General features: G+C 43.0%; 1 protein-coding gene and 1 long non-coding RNA gene across 2 annotated transcripts in view; one reads left to right on the top strand and one right to left on the bottom strand.

Annotated features, from left to right (window-relative positions):
* Positions 1-1761: 1761 nt before the first annotated feature.
* On the bottom strand, positions 1762-16725 carry LOC126494403 (uncharacterized). Its single transcript, XR_007590000.1, has 4 exons — positions 16197-16725; positions 13424-13529; positions 9399-9539; positions 1762-2655 (listed from the first exon to the last, which is right to left on the bottom strand). It is a non-coding gene; the product is annotated as an uncharacterized lncRNA (long non-coding RNA).
* Positions 16726-16882: 157 nt separating this feature from the next.
* Snrnp200 (small nuclear ribonucleoprotein U5 subunit 200) overlaps positions 16883-21128 on the top strand; it is a 30303-nt gene continuing 26057 nt past the window's right edge. The window contains exons 1-4 of the mRNA XM_050131535.1: positions 16883-17046; positions 17667-17830; positions 18878-19049; positions 20372-20564. Coding sequence (XP_049987492.1) covers positions 17002-17046; positions 17667-17830; positions 18878-19049; positions 20372-20564 — 574 coding nt within the window. The 5' untranslated portion in view covers positions 16883-17001. The remainder of the gene's footprint in view (positions 17047-17666; positions 17831-18877; positions 19050-20371; positions 20565-21128) is intronic.

Genomic DNA, 21128 nt, shown 5'->3' with positions numbered 1-21128 from the left:
TCTTTCCCCTATCATAGTGACTCTTAGGAAAGGAGATCTATCGCTCAAAGAGCTGCCTTGGAGCTTTGTTTGCCACTCACTAGTCACATAAAAGTAAGAATCCTAAACCTAGTCAGACAGTGGTGGTACACGCCTTTTAGCCCAGCCCTCGGGAGCAAGAGGTAGGCAGATCTCTAAGTTCAAGTCCAGCCTGTTCTACAGAGTGAGTTCCAGTACAGCCAGGGCTACACAGAGAAACCCTGTCTCAAACAAAACAAAACAAAAGTAAGAGAATTCTAACCCTCCAGACAGCTCTGCTGATCATACATCATATCAAAGAGAACTTCATAAAGTATAAAGGCTAGATAAGGTTTAGTACACGTTAAAAATGCCAACAAGGGGCTGGAGAGATGGCCTGATGGTCGAGAGCCCTGACTGTTCTTCTGAAGGACCCAGGTTCAATTCTCAGCACCCACATGGTGCTCACAACTGTAACTCATGCATGCTATGCATAGACATAGGTAGGCAAAACACAAAAAATAAATCTGGGGAGATGGCTCAGCTGGAAAGGACACTTGCCCTTCCAGAGGACACTCGTTTGGTTTCCAGAACCCTCAAGGTGGCTCTGTAGCTTCAGTTCCAGCGAACCCAACAATCTGACACCCTTTTCTATCTCTATGGACTCTAGGTGCAGAATGCCCATCCACACAAGTGGGCGAAACACACATAAGCAGCTTTTAAAAGTAAAGCAATCTTTTAAAAAGGGAGATGCCAACAAGCTAAAGAACTGTTATTCCACTTAAAGATCATACTTGAATTGACAAAATCTTAGTGTCAAAAATCTTTGGGGTTTTGTTTGTTTGTTTGTTTTTGTTTTTTCTTTTGACTTTGTTTCCTAACTTTTTTTGTTTTGCAGACAGGGTATCACTATGTAGCCCTTTACTGGCCTGACCCACAGAGATCCACCTGCCTCTGCCTCCCAAGTGCTGGAATTAGTGTGTGTTACCATGCCCAGCTCCAAGATGTATTTCTGTATTTATTTGTTTGTTTAGAGACAGGGTTTCTCTGTAGCTTTGGTGTCGGTCCTGGAACTAGCTCTTGTAGACCAGGCTGGCCTCGAACTCACAGAGATCCGCCTGCCTCTGCCTCCCGAGTGCTGGTATTAAAGGTATGCACCGCCACCGCCCCCGGCTATTTTTTGTTTTTTCAAGACAAGGTTTCTCTGTGTAGCTTTGGAGCCTATCCTGGAACTTGCTGGCTATAGTCCAGGCGGGCCTTGAACTCACAGAGATCCACGCACCTCTGCCTCCCAAGTGCTGGGAATTAAATGCTGCATGCAGCACCACCGCCCAGCTTATATTTATTTCTTATATGTGTGAGTGTTTTCCTGTGTGTATGTCTTTGCACCATGTATGGTGTCTGGTACCCAAGAAGGTCAGAAGATCCCCTGGAATTGGTGCTGGGAACTCCTCTTAGATCCTCTGCAAGAGCAACAAGTGCTCTTAACAGCTGAGCCATCTCTTTAGACCCCTCCAACCTGTACTTTGTAATTTAGGAGTGAGGAAAAACAGGAAACCCTCCAGAGTTTGTGCTGATGGCTGATGTCATAGTGACATAGTGACAAGTGAAAATAGCTGTAACGTGGCTCATTTTAACAAATCAGCTCTAGCACTGTAGGTACTCACCCTTGCTAGGCAAAGAAATACGGCAGATTTTCTGTGAAATAGATTTAGCTGTAGCCTTTAAAAACTTTTATTGTAAGCCAGACATCTTTCACAGGAATATAACGCCAGAATTTGGGGAGAGTTGAGGCAGGGGATAAGTTCAAGGCCAGTCTAAGCTCCGTGAGAGAGACCCTGTAAAAGCTGGACAGGTGCTGGGAGCACAAAGATCCCCTGGGTCACAGATAAGCATTAGGGAAACCAGGAATGTTAAACACGCAGGGCTTTCTCTTCTGTAGAAGAGATGTATAATTGATTTCTGAACAGAAGGCTGGGAATGGGGGTAGCTAATAACCCAGATAATCCTTGCTCTATTCATAGGGGTAGGAGCTCCCCCAAGCTCCAACAACCAGGACCAGGGGCGGCAAATCATCCGGATGACCTCTGTGCTCTCTGTGTGACTGAGACTACACCAGATCCTCTGTGCTCTCTGTGTGACTGAGACTACACCAGATCCTCCCCTAGGCCCTGATAACACCTGCAGCCTATCTCTAAAACCCATCTTCATGGAAGAAGTAACTCCTGCTTCGAGAAGAGTTTCAACGTGTCTGCCATACAGGCCAGAAGTGGTGGCATACACTTTAATCTCAGGACTCAGGAGACTGACGGATCTCTGTCTGTTCAAGGCCACCCCGAGCTCCACAAGACTGACTCTGTCTAAAGGAGAATCAGAGCTCATACAAAGGTGGTCCCAGCACTTGGAATCCCATGCCTTTAATCAGCACTAGGGAGGTGGAGAAAGGAGCAATATGACTGACTGGAGAGAGGGAAAAAAAGGAAAGACAGGGGAACTCAGTGTAGTGTGGAGTTTGAGGATTTGTGGAGACAGGATCTTTCTTGCTCCTTCAGTCTGAAGATTTGGTAGAGGTAAAAGGTCTCTCTAGTGGCTGGCTGCTTTGCTTTTCTGATCTTCAGGCTGAACCCAATATCTGTCTTTCTGTTTTTATTATTCGTGCTACAAAGAAGAAGAAAACTTATGAAATGATCATTATAAACAACACAGGAAGTAGCTACCAACATAATTGCCTTGATTCCACCTGTTTGCCATCCAAGCCTTAAGCTTGTTTAAAACCTTGCTCCTTTTGGCGAGAACAGTTGCTTAAAGACTCAACATTGAGAGAAATATCAAGAAGCATTACTTAAAAATTATTTATTTCCAGTTTTCCTTATTCTCAATGAAAAGATTATTGGTACACTTCAGTTGTTGCATTTTATCCATGAGACCAGAGTTTATAATTAATGAAAAATTAAATGTTGCATATAGTCTGTGTCTGAGCCTGCTCCAACAAAGTCAGCTGGGGTACCTGGAAGGGGGCACAAAGTTGAGGACATGGCAGACTGAAAGAAATTGAGACAGAAAACACAGAATAGTTCAGGAGGTTTGTCAGTAAATGCTGACCAGCCCAGAGTTTATTTCAGAATTTGCTTTTATATGGATTAAAGTCAGAACAAATAGCAGTACAGTCAGCTAACCACCTCCCTGCACTGTCCTCGGGAGAAAGCACAAGCAGGCTCGTTGTCTATCATGAGTCCTGCTAGCAGCAAGCAGTTTCTGTCTCTGTCTGGATGTGCCTGTGGCCGGCATTCACCAGCCTAGGTCTCCGTAAATAATGTGTTCTTTCTCATGGGCAAAAATGCTCTTTCCCATGGGCTTAATCAGAACATTTTCACAGCCCTAGATACTAAGTCAGAGTTGACTCTAGATGGAAACTGAGTCACGTGTGGGCTCCCACAGGTCTGGAGGAGTTAAAGAAAATATTCCAAGATTTTTTTTAAAAGCCCACCCAAACTCAGTAAGACCTGTTGTGGAATGAGCTAAGATACATTGTAACTAAGAATATATGAGAAGCAGCAGAAGGTTTAGGTGGGTGAATTCTCCAGGTAATGAAAGCGCATGCTGTTTAAAGCCTCGGGTTGTTTATTGTAGTATTTAGCAACAGATATCTTGTGGGAAGTATTTGAGAGTCTTTTCATGAGTCAATGGTGAATTTCATAAACTTTCGTGGATTTGAAAATCAACAGACTCGTACATTTTTGTTAGAAAAGGAAGCTGAGGGTGCTGGAGAGATGGCTCAGCAGTTGGGGGCACTTGCTATTCTGGGAAAGGGCTAGGGTTTGGTTCCCAGAATCTACACTGTGGCTCACACTCATCTATAACTCCGTTTCCAGGGGGCCTGACACCCCTTCTGACTCCATGAGCACCAGGCACACACATGGTGCACATCCATCCAAGCAAACCATTCATATCCATAAAGCACAAAATAAACAAATCTAAAATAAGGAAGTTGAGTGTCCTCACTTGCCATCACACAATGTTTTAGTGACTCAGTAGTTTTAGTCTTGTGTGTGTGTGCATGGAAATATGGAGATTGAATACCGGGCCTTATGCTCAGAGAGCACAACCTGTGAGCCTCACCCAGTGCTGTGGTGGTGGTGGTGTTTTTTATAGTTTTTTAAAATTCACAACTGAGAAAATAAGCGTTTCCAACAAACACTTTTGGAAATTATGTTTTGTCATAGAATTGATACTTTTCTTGTTTGAAACTCTGTAGCCTTGATTGCCTCTGAGTTCTCCAGGTACAACAAGCTAGCCTTGAACTTACCGTCATTTTCCTGCCTCTGCCTCCCAAAGGCTTGTACCACCATGCCTTGCCAGGTTTGATACTTTTTTGGAGTGGGCAGGATGCAGACAGGGTTTCTTTGTGTAGTTCTGGCTGGAACTACAGAGCTGGAAGTAGCTCTGTAGACCAGGCTAGCCTTAAACTCAGAGATCCACCTGCCTCTGCCTCCCAAGTGCCTGAGAGCTGGGGTTCAGCCGGAGTGCTAGGATTTAGCTAGGCTTAGACTTGATACTTTAAAAAAAAATATTTATTTATTTATTATGTATACAATATTCTGTCTGTGTGTATGTCTGCAGGCCAGAAGAGGGCACCAGACCTCATTACAGATGGTTGTGAGCCACCATGTGGTTGCTGGAAATTATACTCAGGACCTTTGGAGGAGCAGGCAATGCTCTTAACCACTGAGCCATCTCTCCAGCCCCGACTTGATACTTTTTAATGTAAACAAAGCCCAAAGGATAATGCTACATGCAGGTGAAATTTATTACAGCATTAACTTTTGACTCATAATATCAAGCTGCTAAAGGCATCAGCCACACTGTGGAAAGTAAATGATGTTTTCTGAGGTCAAGCCTCCATCCCAGACAGATGTGTCCAATATCACTAAAGTGAAAAGGATCATCCTGCATTCTAAACTTTACTTAGTTTTGCAATTGTGAGGATTCCATCAGACCTTCAATTAGGAACATTTAATCTGCAATATAATAACATATTAAAACAGTGCTGGGCATGGTGGTGCATACCTTCAAACCCAGCACTTGTGGGGAGGGGAGCAGAAGCAGGCGGATCTCTGAATTTGAGGCTAACTTGGTCTACAGAGCGAGTTCTAGGATAGTTTGGGCTACACAGAGAAACCTTGTCTCGAAAAAAAAAAACCTATATAAACACTTTGCTAATGGAAATCATGGGTTTGAGGATTGATACCAGTTTTGGCAGTATTTATGGAGATACTCCTCAAAGAGTAAATAAATAAAATCTCGTTAACATAAATGTTTGCAATCAATTTAGGTGATAGGAATGAGTAGAAGTCCCCCAAATAAACCACATCTGCTCTGAAGACGCTAAAAGGATAAATGACTGGATTGAATTTAGTGATTGCGAAAAACTCAAATGTTAAAGAGCCAGAGCCAAATCACTGCGGGCTATTTTTAGTTCCTTTGAATGACATTCATTTCTCATCTCTGTATCTGACCTAACATCCTTTTGTCTATCAAACCCTTTAAAATATAGGGAGCCGGTGGTGGTGCACGCCTTTAATCCCAGCACTCGGGAGGCAGAGGCAGGTGGATCTATCTCTGTGAGTTTGAGGCCAGCCTGGTCTACAAGAGCTAGTTCCAGGACAGGCTCCAAAGCTACAGAGAAACCCTGTCTCGGGGCGGGGAGGGGGGGAGCCTTTAAAATGTATTCTTAGCAGACCACTAGTTTCTATCAATGGAAAAAGCTAAAACGATCATTGTAAAGGAACAGTAGTGGCTCAGGACCCCAAGACAAGTCCTCAGCACAAAGGAGATTTAATTGCCCCAGAGAGACAAAGGGCAGAGAATAAGAGAATAGACCAGTAGATAGAGGACAAAGGAGAAGGGGAAGGGAACCAGGAGAGAAGCAAGGGGTATCTGTCCTGGAGTGGGACAAAGGACCTCCTCTGGATCAAGAGGGGCAGATGTGGCACACAGACAAATGGCACTTTATAACGGTAAATTGAAAAACCCTGTGTTAGGATGAGGTGTTTAATTTTGACTGGACATGTTAACTAGGTGAGACAAAGGGGGTTTTTGATTGCTATACTTCAATACTTTGATAGCTAGACCTTGGTAGTCAGCCTCAGGAGGAGGAAGTGGCAAATAAAGAGATAGACCTTGGTGGCTAGCTTTAGGAATGTGATCTAATGGCTTTTATGAAGGCAGAGGGAACTAGGGAAAAGGGCAAGGCCTGCCAGAACCAGTTTGCCACGCTCAAGCTGGCTAGAATCCCTTCAATCATCTCATCATAATAAGGACCCAGACCTTAGCACAACTGGCTCCATAATGGAAGTACCATTTAAACTATAAAACTCAGCACATAGACAGCACCACCTGCCAAAATAAAAACAAAGGCCTAATCTATAAGTCCCTACTTCTAGGAAAGTCTCAAAATGGACTGATCTTGCTTTTTGGCTTCTGTAGATCTACATCTGGCTAATTGTTCTTGTTAAGTGAAGTATGTCAACCCAGAATATGGTTTTTGTGTTTAAAAACTCATCCTAAGAAAGGCTTGGGCTATCCTGGGATCCTGAACACCCAGTGGAGTGTTCAGGCTAATAAAGACTTTCTATTGACTTAATTAAACCCATGTCTGAGCATTCTTCTCTGGTGAATACCCCACAACACAGCATGTGAACTAGGTAGCAGAGTTTCCCCAGCTTACTATAGCCCATCTGCCTGTGGTCCCCATCAAGGTGTTTAGTTAATGCCTTGATGCACGAGTTTCTTTGTTCTGTAACTAATAAGAATCTCACATAGCAAGTTAGAGAGTTAGACCCTGGCTTTGGAGACAATTTGAATGTATGTTTGCAGGTCATGTTTATTCATTTTTCACTCAATAAATAACTTATTCAGGGGTTGGAGAGATAGCTCAGCATTTAAGAGCAGTTGGAGAGATGGCTCAGCAGTTCAGTTACTAGATGAGTATTCTATCTGCATGTACACCTTCATGCCCGAAGGGGACATCAGATCCCACTAGAGATGGTTGCTGGGAATTGAACTCAGGACCCCTGGAAAATTAGCCAGTGTTCTCTCAAAAATCAAAAATCAAAAAAAAAAGAAAGAAAGAAAGAAAGAAAGATTCTTTTTTTTTTTTGATTTTTGAGACAGGATTTCTCTGAAGTTTTTGGTGCCTGTCCTGGAACTAGCTCTTGTAGACCAGGCTGGCCTCGAACTCACAGAGATCCGCCTGCCTCTGGGATTAAAGGCGTGTGCCACCACCGCCCGGCACAGCCAGTGTTCTTAACCACTAAGCCATCTCTCCAGAGTCATACACTGCCTGCTCTTACCAAGGACCCAAGTTGGGTTCCCAGCATTCACATGGCTGCTTGAAACCATCTGTAACTCCATTCCAGGGGTTCTGACACCCTCTTCCGTCCTCACCAGGCACCATGTGTGCATAAATGCAAGCGAAACACTGCATAAAATATGACCAAATAATTTTTTTTAAAAAAAAACTTAAATATCTCAACTAAGTGTGGAGGCACATACCTTTAATCCCAGTAGTTCAGAGGCAGAGGCAGGCAAGCCTCTGAGTTCAAGGTCAGTCTGGTCTACAAAGTGAATTCCAAGGCAGCCAGGACTACACAGAGAAACCCTGTCTCAAAAAAAAATTAATTAATTATCTCATTTTTCCATTGAGGTAAGATCATTGTAAGAGTTTAAGCACCTGGCCGGGTGGTGGTGGCCCACGCCTTCAAGGATCTCTGTGAGTTCGAGACCACCCTGGTCTACAAGCGCTAGTTCCAGGACGGGCTCCAAAACCACAGAGAAACCCTGTCTCGAAAAACAAAACAAAACTAAACAAAAAAAAAAAAACAAAACAAAACCAACAACAACAAGAGTTTAGACACCTGAATATCAGGTCCTAAGGAAGATGCATTTTCTCCAGAGACATCATCCAGATTAGCACCAGGTACCAGCATGGGACCCTCTGTGGCCATTCATTCATGAATACCCCATCGGTTGGATGTTGGTGAGGTCTTTCTGGGGCTTGGGGGCCAGTCAGTTTAATTAAAGGGCCACTGATTTATCCTGAGCTGGTTGTTTGAATATTCTATTTTTTAATTTTTTTCAAGACAGGGTTTCTCTGTGGCTTTGGAGCCTGTCCTGGAACTAGCTCTTGTAAACCAGGCTGGCCTTGAACTCATTGAGATCCACCTGTCTCTGACTACCAAGTGCTGGGATTAAAGACGTGCACTACTGCCAGCTGAAAATCCTATTTTGTTTTCAGGTTTTTTTCCAGAGCATTCTATTATTTGGAAGCTGTTTTGTTTTCAGATAATTTTGTTTGCTTTTGAAAAAAATAGACATAATATACTTACCAATATTCAGCTTCTTTTTCCTGCCACTCATCAGGTTTCTAATTCTGAATTTTTCTGTGACCTCTCCTGATTATTGCAGCCTTACCACTTTTAGTTTAGGAATTCTATGAACAAATGATCATAAAGTCATGAAAGATGCATTGTTCCCTCCACCCCGGTAGGGCAGAAGTATCACAGAGAACATTTCGGAAAGTGTAATACCCTCGTAGGAAAACCTAAAACTATATGGTATTTCTTGGTGAGAAGGCACCTTACTAACTCAGCCAAGAAGATACTAATGACGGTTAGTCACTCAGCCTTCCCATGTTGTAAGTGTATAGACACAGTAGGAGGAAGCAATCCCTAGATGAGAGCGGAGGCACTCTTCCAATGAGAAGCACAGAAATCCGATCCAAACCACAAATCCCGTTATTAGCATAGGGAAGTTTTTCCGGAGAAAATGCTAACTGAAGGAAGGAGTGACTATTTGGAGAAATTTGGTCCTCCAGCTGTTGGACAGTTATGGTTAATAAATCTACAAGTATTTGGGGAAATGGGAAAACAGAACTTGGCTTTACGGTTCACCCAATGAAGAACATTTGATATATCTATTTTTCAAAGTTTATATTTTATGTGCATGTGTGCATGCCTAAATGCATGTATGTGCACCATATGTGTGCACGTGCCTGTGGGGTGTAGAAGAGGGCATTGGATCCCCTTGAGCTGGAGTTCAGAAGCAGTTACAAGACTCCTATGGGGAAGCTGGGGCCTGTACAAGAGCAGCAAGGGATTTTAACCACCAAACTATTTCTCCAATCCCAAATCTGAGTATTTTTTTTTACATGTTATTAGCTGGAAGACCTATACTAGAGCTAAAGATTATAAAGGCCTAGTTTAATTTGAATTTTAAAATGTTTAAGAATTAGGAACAATGAAATTTCTAACTTACAAAAAATAAAAATTGAGGTTGGAGAGATGGCACAGTAGTTAAGAGCACTTCTTATTCTTCACCTGGATTCAGTTCCCAGGACCTACCTGGCAGCATACAACTGTCTTTAACTCCAGTTCCAGGGGATCCAATGTCATTTTTCGACCTCTGCCAGGCTCCCTGTAAGAGCACATTCGTCTGGTCTACAGAGCTAGTTCCAGGACAGGCTCCAAAGCCACAGAGAAACCCTGTCTCGAAAAACCAAAAAAAAAAAAAAAAAAAAANAAAAAAAAAAAAAAAAAAAAAAGAGCACATTCGTAATGCAGGCAAAACACTCACACACAAAAATAATAATAACAAATCTTAAAAAAAAAACAAAAATTTTGGAAACTATAAAATTAAGCAGATATTTAAAATGGGAAATTAACCAAAAAAGGCCTTACGGGTTGTGTCAGGAGTAAACATAAACTGTGGAGCCTCTAAGTGGTCTCCCCCGACCAATCCACGCTCCGCTGGCACAACTGTCCTTCCTTCTTTACCTCCAAGCACAACAGAATTCTAGACCAGGGAGAAAGATTGCTATGGTCTGTTTTAAGAGGAAACCCTGAGGGGGAAGACATTCCCATACTATAGGAATCCTGTGGGGAGGGTAGAAAGACAGACAGACAATTACAGACTGTTTCATGGAAGAAAAAGGATCCTCCTACCCCAAGGTCTTGAAGACTCTAGCTGACTCAGAGTGAAGAATTCCAGCACAGCCGGCATTTTCTGTGATCATTGCCTACCTAGACACGACACTCACTTCAAACAACTTTATGTCTTTATTTGTATTGTATGTATGTATGTGACACGCATGTCACAGTGTTGGCATGGAAGTCAGAGGACAACCCAGGGGCGTCTATTCTCTCCCTTCCCCCGTGTAGATCCTGGGGATTCGCTCAGGTCTTCAGGAACCTTTGCCCACTGAGTCATCTCGCCAGTCCACAGTACTACTTTCTTAGATGTTTCAAACAAGGATGTAAAAACATCAATGAACCACGTTGAAAGGCTAAGTGTAAATGGCCTCCTTCTTTACCCAGGTATAGCCTGCAATTTCCTAGGCCTCTTATGAGAACCCATATTTGTGATAAAAGACACATCTTAAACCCTTGTGCAATCTTTTTGAATGCATGGTTTTAACTTATCAGATTGCAATCCTAACTAAGACACTGGTGCAGCTAGCCTATCGTTTATCAGAAAAGATGGAGAAAAATGAAAACCAAACAAACAAACAAACAAAACAAAACTTAGCAAGCTGTTGAGATTTTACTTGTGATCTAGAAAAATTGTATTTATAGCTATTGCTAACAGACGTGTAAGCCCAACTCTGTCTTGAAAAGCCCACATCTACGCTCGTGTCTGACCTGTCCTTTCTCTAAGGACCTGCGCATTACTCTCTATGCTTACGTCTTTTTTTCAGATCTCGTCTTCATGAAAGCCAGGACTGTTTCATACCATTTCACCCGGAAGTTATTTCCTACAGGGAAGTCAAAAATACTCAAGCAGTGACTTCCAAGAGATCTCCTCAGGTTGCTAGAGATGACACAGGGAATCCTCTCAGCAGCCTGTGCCCACCTACTGCCGATCCTCATTTGCGGAGACCGTGAAGGGACAGTTATTGAAACGGTGAATTTCCTCGAATTGCGATTGGGTGCCCCACAGTGCTATTTCTGAAAACTTCATACATATTTACGATATATTGTGGTCATAGTCACCCTCCCCCATTAGGAAGGAGGGTATCGTCTCAACGTATCCTATAATTCTGTTTTTCTGAAGCACACTGGTTGAATTAGGGTTGCTTGTATGAGTATGGCTACAGGCTTATTTTCTGAAGCATAGGCAGCTTGCCAGTGCTACACCACTAAAGAAAATGACACCTGCTGACACCTTATATGGAAACCACAAAGAGAAAGCCTTTGATGCGGTGCTGGTGAGATTCCCTGACAGTTGCTGCTTGTTCTGTTTCGGTTTGAATGTCACCTTGATTTCTGCCCCCCCCCCTTTTTTGGCCCCAAACCTATGTAATGTTAGAGTGCCACTGGCCCACAAAATGGTAATCTCCATGTAGTCATGCAGCCCCTAATCCTGTACAGATGGGACAGCGCATAGTTCTCTGGCAGAATATCATCATTAAAAAACCCACTGACTTCTTGAGCCACTCTCTCGTCTCTATGATAGCTGTCCTCAGCCCTCTTAAGGTGAAATGCTCTCTGGTGACACACGGAGGAGCAAAACTTTTAAAGCAGTGCTTCCTGGATACAAACCACACCCAGAGTGTTTGCTTCCGTGCATGATGTGCTGCAGTCCCGCTCTTGATTTAGAGACACTCCTGTCAGCTCTACCTGATGTGAGATGCCCTTCTCTATGCTGTGAGTATGTTTTATCACCATTGGTTAATAAAAAAGCTGGTTTGGTCAACAACCGGGCAGAATAGAGCCAGGTGGGAAATCCAAGCAAAGGTGAAGGGGAAAAGAGGGTGGAGTCTGGAAGACGCCAGCAGCCACTGGAGAAGCAAGATGTGAAGTAACAAGCCATGAGCCTCATAATAAAATATAGAATAAAAGAGATGTGTAAGTTAAGCTGTAAGATCTAGTTAATAATAGGCCTGAGCTAATAGGCCAAACAGTTTGTATTTAATATTAAGCCCCTGACTGCTTATTTGGGAACGGGTGCGTTATGCACTGGAAAGATTTGTCACTTGCATTGATTTAATAAAACTCTGATTGTCCAGTAGCCAGGCCGGAAGTATAGGTGGGGCAACCAGTTAGGAGAATTCTGGAAAGATGGAGTCGTCAGCAAGATGCAGAGGAAGTAAGATGAGAAAAGGTATCAAGCTACATAACTAAAAATAGAAAATTAGAGGCATGTGCCACCGCCTCCCAGAAAATAGTATTAATTATTTTCAGTGGTTTTGATTTTTTTGAGACAGGATTTTATGCATGCCAGACTGGCCTCCAAATCAGTATGTAGCACAGGATGACCTTGAACTTCCTTAAAAATTTCACTTAGTTGACTGTGGTGATATCTTGTTTGTACTTTAACAAATACAGCCTACCTGAAGATCAGCGTTTTATTAAACCAAAACAAGTGACAATTTTTTACAGTGTATAAGAGTATTATCCCACAGCATTTCCCCTTTTTTCAAAACAAGACCCTGAATCTAATCTTTGTTTAGTTTATCCCTGACCATTAACCTATAACAACTTGTAACTTACATGCTGAACAAAGACAAACATCCATAATCAATTTGGGGGGGGGGATGTGGGTGTATTTTTCTAGGCTACTTCTTACTGATTGGGGGCACGTATTCTCTGTGTATTTTCCATCTTGTATATGGCTTTTTATTTTACTCTATTTCTTTTATTTTATTTTAAATTTTTAGTTTCTTGAGACAGGGTTTCTCTGTATATCTCTGGCTGCCCTAGAACTCACTTTATAGACCAGGCTGGCCTTGAACTCACAGAGATCCGCCTGCCTCTGCCTCCCAAGTTTTGGGATTAAAGACGTACACCACCACTGCCTAATTAACCCATAATTCTTACTTATGTTTAACCATGTGGCTTGGTACCTTTTCTCATCTTGCTTCCTCTGCATCTTTTTGTTGTTGTTGTTGTTGTTGTTGTTGTTTTTCAAGACAGGGTTTCTCTGTAGCTTTGGAGCCTGTCCTGAAACTAGCTCTTGTAGACCAGGCTGGCCTCGAACTCACAGAGATCCGCCTGCCTCTGCCTCCCAAGTGCTGGGATTAAAGGCGTGCACCACCAGTGCCACGCGCTTCCTCTGCATCTTGCTGACCACTACGTCTCTATCTTTCCTCTTCCCAGAATTCTCTTAGTCTCATCACCCCACCTATACTTCTTGCCTGGCTCCTGGACAATCAGCATTTTATTAAACCAATACAAGTGATAAATTTTTGCAGTCACAAGAGCATTATCCTACAGCAAATTACTGCTTATTGTGGGGAATGATAAGAAAATATTCATGATGGCTGGGGCACTATCATCTTCTAGGTAATAAGGGTACTTCTGCATTTCATATCGTAGAAAAAATAACTTGCATTTATACATTTAAGTAGCTCAGCATGTACATTACTAACCATGTTTGTTCTGAGTTAACCAGGAATCCAGATGGCATACCAGGAGAATGCAAGTCACTGTGACCTGCAGAGCATGTGGTCCTTGTCCATGCTGCATGGAGAAATACTGTAATAGGAAAAGGTGCAAGAGACCATAAGGAGAGAAGTGGCAACATGATAAATCTCAAAGCCATGGTTGGCCACCTGGCCACGGGGACAAGAATAAACTTTGGAGTGACTGCTTTGTGTTCACTCAGTAAAACTTGCTAACTGGAGAGGAGATAGAAGTCAGAGTTTTTGGATGTTAATTCATTGCATTCTCAGATATTTGGCACTTGGAATAAAGTCCTTTTTTTTTTAAATTCAAACTTACTCTGTGTGTATGGGTGTTTTGCCTGCATGTTTATCTGTGCACAGCATAAATGCCTGGTGCCCTCAGGAGTCACAAGAGGGCATTAGATCCCTTGGGACTAAAGTTTCAGATAGTTGTGAGTCACTGATTGAATACTGGGGGTCAAATCCAAGTCCTCTGGAAGAGCAGCCAATGCTCTTAACTACTGAGCCACCTCTCTAGGCTCATAAAGCCTGCGTTAAAGATTCAGTCCCTGTCTTTGCTCAGTGGCACTTGTGAAGACAGGCAATGCAAACTCTGATGTTTCATTTTTCATGTGTAAGAACTAAACTATGTGGGAAACAGCTTGTAAAATAATTACTGAGTGCCCTTTAAAAACAAAACCCTACAGAAGCCATCTCTGCTCGAGGGAGACCATACATGCTTACACGGGGGCTTTTAAAAATCATAACTCGTGCCAGAAAGCTGGCAAGGTGTTTGCTGCCTGGTGACCCGAGATCACCCCCTGGAACCCACAATGTGAAAGGAGGGAATTTATGCCTGCAAGTTTTCTTCTGACCTCTACACAGGTACCGTGACCTGTAGGCACATGTGCACACACATGCACACGTGCACACACAATAAATAAATGAGTATGTAATTTGCTTTGTTTTGTTGTTTGAGAGATGGTTTCTCTGTGTAGCCCTGGCTGTCTTAGATCTTTCTTTGTAGACCAGGTTGTCCTTGAACTCACAGAGATTCACCTGCCTCTGCCTCTCAAGTACTGGGATTAAAGGCATGTGCGACCACCACCAGACAAAAATGTAACTTTTTTTTTTACAAAATTATTATTATTTAAAAAAAAATGTAATATTTTAAAAATATTATAAGTAGAAGAATTAAAACCGTGACCTCCTAAGAGACAGGTAATTAATGAGCAAGGTGACCTCTGATGATTTCAACAATTTACAAATCAAAGAGTCTCACACCAAGAGTACCTTTGGCCTGGACTGAAAGGACCCCTTCAGGTACTTCTAATCACCAGTTCTGAAAAGCAAGAGTTAACTCTTAGATTTCTCAGTCTACGCTTGTGCACACTTTGGCGGACACATCCAAATGAACCCCAGAATAGCTGGGTGATACTCACCTTCATCCACAGCGATGATTAAGCACCTGACTGACTCAAACCGCTCTCGCGATATTTACATCTCTCTTCCTATATTTTTCCTTTATATTTAGATATTTAAAAAAATGTCTAAGCTAGTCTGGGTAATGGTGGCCAACGAGACTTTAATTCCAGCACTCAGGAGGCAGAGGCAGGCGTGGCGTACCTCTGTGAGTTTCAAGGCTAACCTATTCTATATCAAGTGACTTAGAGGGTAGCCAAGGTCACACAGAAATCCTGTCTCAAAAAATAAAACGAAAATTGTCTAAGCTGTTTGGAATTTTCCTTGCTGTGTTTCCTGAATGATAAAAGCAATGCAGTGCTGGTGTGCTGGCTCAGTGGCTAAAGGTGCTTGCTGCAAAATCTGAGGACCTGCGCTCAATGACCAGAGGGTACGTAAAGTGAAGGGAGACCTGACCTCACAGCTGTCCTGCTGCCACACACTGCTGCATTTGCACCCCACACCCTGCCTCACACACATCATATACATTTATAAAAGTATCTTCAAATCGCATACATTTATAAATAAAATATAAAAATATACACACCACAAAGAAATTTAAGTAATACTAATCTTTTTCTTTTTCTTCAAGATAGTGTTTCTCCGTGTAGCCGTGGTTGTCTTGGAACTTGCTCCGTAGACCAGGCTGACATCGAATTCACAGATATCTGCCTGCTTCTGCCTCCCAAGTGCTGGGACTAAAGGTGTCTTCTTGGGAAATAATACTAATCTTAATTTTAGAGAAATTACATATGAGAATATTATCTCTTATTAGCCATGGTTATGAACACTTGGGGGCTCTTTCAGAGGACCTGGGTTTCCACCCCACCACCCCCATGGCGACTCACAACCTATCTGTAGCTCCAGTCTCAGGGGATCTAACACCTTCTTCAGACCTTCTTGGGGTCTGCGTATACATGATACACGAACATACATTCAGACACAGATATAAGTAGCTAAAACACTCATATACATAGAATATAATGAAAATAATGATAAACCAAACTAAAAAAAAAATGCCAGCAAGATGGCTCAATGGATTAAGACACAGACTTAAGGCTCACTCGTGCTTACTAAAGGGAAAGTAGAAATCGCTGTTATGTTTTCAATGTAGAGAATTATTAAGACTAGATATGACCATTACATAAAATGTACCACTACTGCTTAATAAATCAAAATAATATATCCAGGCATGACTTATTTTTCATATATTTCTTTAGTAAAGCAGCCCTCTAGATGTAGCATTTGTGCCACATTGAGGACAAAAAAGTGCTCATTCATACATAATTGTGCACACCTGTAATCCTGTCACGGTCTGTGACAGATCATTCGGTGCCAATATTTCTTCCTTCACCCTCAGTCAGCTGACATAGGGATTGAGTCTTGCGGAATCGGATTTGGGGTAGGTTGAATGGGACGGGGGACATTTCCCCAATTTCCCAATACGGAAGAGAAATCCAGTCAGTTATTAGACTCTTATGTTAACTTGCTTTTCAGTTTCCTTATCCTTTTTTTGTTTCTATTTTGTTTTTCGAGACAGGGTTTCTTCGTAGCTTTGGAGCCTCTCCAGGAACTAGCGCTTGTAGAACAGGTTGGCCTTAAACTCACAAAGATCCGCCAGCCTCTGTCTCCCGAGTGCTGAGATTAAAGGCCGGCGCCACCACCGCCCGGCCAGCTTCCTTATCCTTAATAAACGGAGCTCCTGAGCTTCCGTTGTCTGCATGCCTGCAGGACGGCTGGTCTGAGAAAGCAAAAGTATTACAGTAAAGGGACTTTTAACATCATTCTGTAAAGGGTTTCGGTCTTAGCCCTGACGTACATATAGCTGCTCGGAACCATAAGTACTCAGGACCGTGTGTTTTGTCGGTCCACCGGACCCATGACCCGGATGTACTATCGTCTGCAAACTCCGCCCAGAAGCCGTGCGTATTCACCCGAAAGTATCATTTTCAGCATGCGTCCCGGAAACGGAAGGAAGTCCGTTTCTTTTCTCTGTCCCGTACGTCGGTCCTGCGTCGTTCCTGCCGGGCCGGAGCGGTTTGTCGAGGCGGTTCGCAGCGTGTGGACGAGTGTAACCCTGAGTTTCAGGAGCATCGGCAGCCATGGCGGATGTGACTGCCCGCAGTCTGCAGTACGAGTACAAGGCGGTGCGTGAAGTCTCGAAGGAGGGTTGCGGGCGAGGGAGCTCGTGGAGAGCCACAGACACGAAGGGGAAATCAGGTCTGGGTGAAGGATGGATTAAAACACGACGGAATAACTCCAGTGGAGTTTAGGGCACATGCGGACTCAGGAGATTCCACTCCAACACACACACACCCCGGCTCCTGAGCGCTAAACCGTCCCTTCTACTTGTTATCCCCAATCTGCTTAACACTTTACCTAAATGTGGGTTATTATGGATACTGTTAGGAACGTTGATCGTTCACTTTACCAGACAGTCCAGTGCTTGTGCATAGCGTTATGTGATACTGTTTCCCTATTAAGGAGATTTTATTTATTTATTTTGCTTTTTTTCGAGACAGGGTTCCTCTGTTTAACAGTCCTAGTTGTCCTGGAACTAGCTCTTGTAGACCAGACTGTCCTCAAACATACAGAGATCCATCTGCCTCAGCCTCCCAAGTGCAGGGATTAAAGGCGCGCGCCACCCCCTCCCGGCTAAGGGGATTATTTTTTTATTCCAGTATTTTCCCATCTTCTAGTGTTACTGTGATAACAGGAATCGAAAATATTTATATATCAAAGTTTTGATTAAGGTTGCTCTTTTCAGAACTCAAATCTTGTGCTTCAAGCTGACCGCTCTCTTATTGACCGGACCCGCCGTGATGAACCAACAGGAGAGGTTCTGTCCCTGGTTGGGAAGTTGGAGGGAACCCGTATGGGAGATAAGGCTCAACGGACCAAACCACAGATGCAGGAAGAAAGAAGGGCCAAGTAGGTATCAGTGGGATGTTGTGTTTTTCTCCTGACTTAAAGCCCATCTTTAACTTTTTGAACAGTTTTTTTTTTTTTAATTGAAATTCCCGTGGAAGATCAGCAGCGTTTGCCCAAACACACTGAAAACCTCTTCAAGGTTTAAAGCTTTTTTGGACTTGGGTGCAATGAATCAGTTGATACCTTTTGTTTCTGATTCATGGGTAGATGCTAATTTTCTTCAAGCTATATTTTTAAAGGTCTGTTTTATTTTTAATTATGTGCATGTGTGCATGTGTATAGGCACATGCATGCAAATGCCCGTGGAGGCTAGAAGATGGTTTGAGATCCCCTGGAACTGGAGTTTCAGGCAGTTGTGAGCTACCCAGTGTGGGGCCTCGGAACTGAACCCTGGTCATCTGCAGAGGTAGTGTTGCTCCTAACTTGCCTTCTCTCCAGGCCATCACCAACTAGTTTCAAGACTCTTGTTACTCTTTTGTCTCAGTAATTCAGCCCCACCATCCCTGTTACAAGTTTCTTACCCCGACTCCCTGCGGTTGTTGCCCACTTCCTGGTGCTTTTGTTTTGCTGTTCTTCCTTTTTTCCACCTTGGTAGATTCATTTCAAAAGTTATATATTCTCTGACTGTGTTTTCTTTCTCCCGTTTCTTTCTGGGAAGTCTCAGCAGTTCTCAGGCCCTGTTTAGTTGGAGTGGTTATAATCGAGAAGAGTTGTTGAAATTTAAAAGTGTTCCTTGGTCCTTCGCTTTTTAGAATCTGGCTTCTTTTCTATTTATTTATTGGGAGTCACTAGAAGTATATTCTTCTGGAGTCTAGCCTCTCTGGCTAGTAAAAGGTAAAAACCAAAACAACAAAAACCGGTTGAAATAGCATCATATAATCACCTCCCGATGATAAAGAAATGCTTCATCAAATGATGAAAAGGTCAAGCGGGAATTACTTCTGTTGACTCGTGTTCCTGTCTCCACATATTGGATGTACAGAAAGGGGAAACTTGGCTCAGGAATGGAAAGTTCTCCCATTCAGCATCATATTGTATGTCCACTAGGAGACGAAAGCGTGACGAGGACCGGCACGACATCAACAAGATGAAAGGCTATACGTTGCTGTCGGAGGGCATCGATGAGATGGTGGGCATCATCTATAAGCCCAAGACTAAGGAGACTCGGGAGACCTACGAGGTGCTGCTCAGCTTCATCCAGGCTGCTCTTGGAGACCAGGTGAGTCTGGAACCAGAGGATGAGACCTTGTGTTTGGAAAAAGGGTGGTAGCGCAAGACTTTTGGTGACATTATGAGTTACATGCATTTATCCTATGTGTGTGCGCCGCAGGATGCATGCGGAAGTCAGGACAGCTTTCAGAGTTGGTCCTCTTTTTACTCTGTGTGGGACTCAGAGATCAAACTTAAATTGTTGGACTTGGTGGAAAGTACCTGTACCTGCAGAATCATCTTTTTAGTCCAACTAGAAGAATCTTAATCTGAATTTTCCCAGCAGGGTGCGAAGGCAATACCATTTTGCAGAAATGGCTAATACTTCCTGAGCACTTAGTGTATACAGAATAGAGTGTTAACTATGAATCTGTGCTATTAACATTCATTTTCAATTTTCATAGAAGAGAGACCTGAGATGCCTAAGTCAGAGAGACAGCATTTGTCAGTGAGAACATAAATCCTAGTGGTCCCTACCCCAAATCTGCCCTGGACCGTTGCACACTTAGGATTAGATTGGGAGTCCCTATGAGTTCTCTAGTGAGGTGGGGAGTAGAGGATGTGTGAGCAAAGAGTTAGTGAAAGTGTGACAGGATAGGGGAAGGTTGCTGAGTGCCACTTTCACATGAAGATTTGTGGCAAACTGTTCTGCTTTTGAAGACCACCTTACTACCTAGTGTCTCACCCCCCTTTCTGCGGATCGACTCCAGGATCTCATCCTTAGCAAATACCTATTAGTCTTTTTGTTGTTGTTGGTTTCTCTGTGTAGCCTTTGCTGTCCTGGAACTCAGATCCGCCTGCCTCTCCTTCTTAGTGCTGGGATTAAAGCTGTGTGCTACTACTGCCCTGCTGTCTTTTTAATTTTTAGTTTTGTTTGTGTGAGACCAGGTCTCATGTAGCTCAAGCTGGCCTCAGATTCACTGTGCATTCAAGAATGACCTTGAACTTCTGGTCCTATTTCTTCCCAAGTGCTAGGAATACAGGCACAGGCCACTGTATCTTGTTGATGAATGTCGTCAAAGCCTGGGATACTGCAGATTTTCCTTTTTTTTTATTGTTGTTTACATTGCTTTTTATGTGTATGATTGTTCTGCTTACGTGTGTGCGTGCGCGTGTGACACCTGGTGCCCTTGGAGATCAGGAATAGGCATCAGATCTCTTGGAACTTGAGTTACGATTTTTTTCAGCCTACAAGAGCAACAAGTACTCTTAATTTTTGAGCCACCTCTCCAGCGCATGTAATTTTGAAGATATGTTTATTTCCTATTGCCACAAATCTGGTCAGTGACCTTCTACATATCGTTGTAGTAAATGTCTGTATTTTTTCTTCAGCCTCGTGATATCCTTTGTGGGGCGGCTGATGAGGTTCTGGCTGTCCTGAAGAATGAAAAACTTCGAGACAAGGAGAGAAGAAGGGAGATTGACCTGTTGCTGGGTCAGACAGATGACACCAGATACCATGTGCTGGTAAACTTGGGCAAGAAGATCACAGACTACGGTGGAGACAAGGAGATCCAGAATATGGGTGGGTACCTGAGCCCTTTGTGTCCTGATGACATTTTGTGACTGTTGGTCTTTCTTAGTGAGCACTCAGTGTCATTGTTAAAATTTCAGAATAGCATTGTTTCCATAACCTATTTTATGTTAGCATAGGTTTATAATTCCAGCAAGTCAGCTTGATCTACATAGCAAGTTCTAGGCCTACTGGGGCTCCATAGGAAGCCTCATCTTTGCTGGGCTGTGGTAGTGCATGCCTTTAATCCTAGCATTTGGGAAGACAGGTGCATCTTTGAGTTCGAGGCCAGCCTGGTTTACAGAGAGAATTCCAGGATAGGCTCCAAAACTACACAGAGAATCCCTGTCTCTAAAAAAACAAAAACAAACAACAACAAAAAACCCATCTTTAAAAATAGAGAGTAATGACTGATAGGCACTAGAATTCTTCCAGCAGCCATTTCTTGGTTTTGGTTGTGAGTCTTAGTATTTAGTGGTTGAGCTATCTATTCAACCCTGGCAGCCATATTTTAAAAAATTTACTTATTTTATGTGCATTGGTGTTTTGCCATGGGCGTCAGGTCCTCTGAAACCC

The sequence above is a fragment of the Alexandromys fortis genome, unplaced genomic scaffold (genome assembly GCF_014885135.2).
Source record: "Alexandromys fortis isolate MF-2015 unplaced genomic scaffold, M_Fortis_MF-2015_v1.1 scaffold_6, whole genome shotgun sequence".
In the NCBI taxonomy this organism is placed as follows: Eukaryota; Metazoa; Chordata; class Mammalia; order Rodentia; family Cricetidae; genus Alexandromys; species Alexandromys fortis.
Note: the sequence above shows the minus strand (reverse complement) of the source record. Positions and strands in the feature narration are given on the sequence as shown.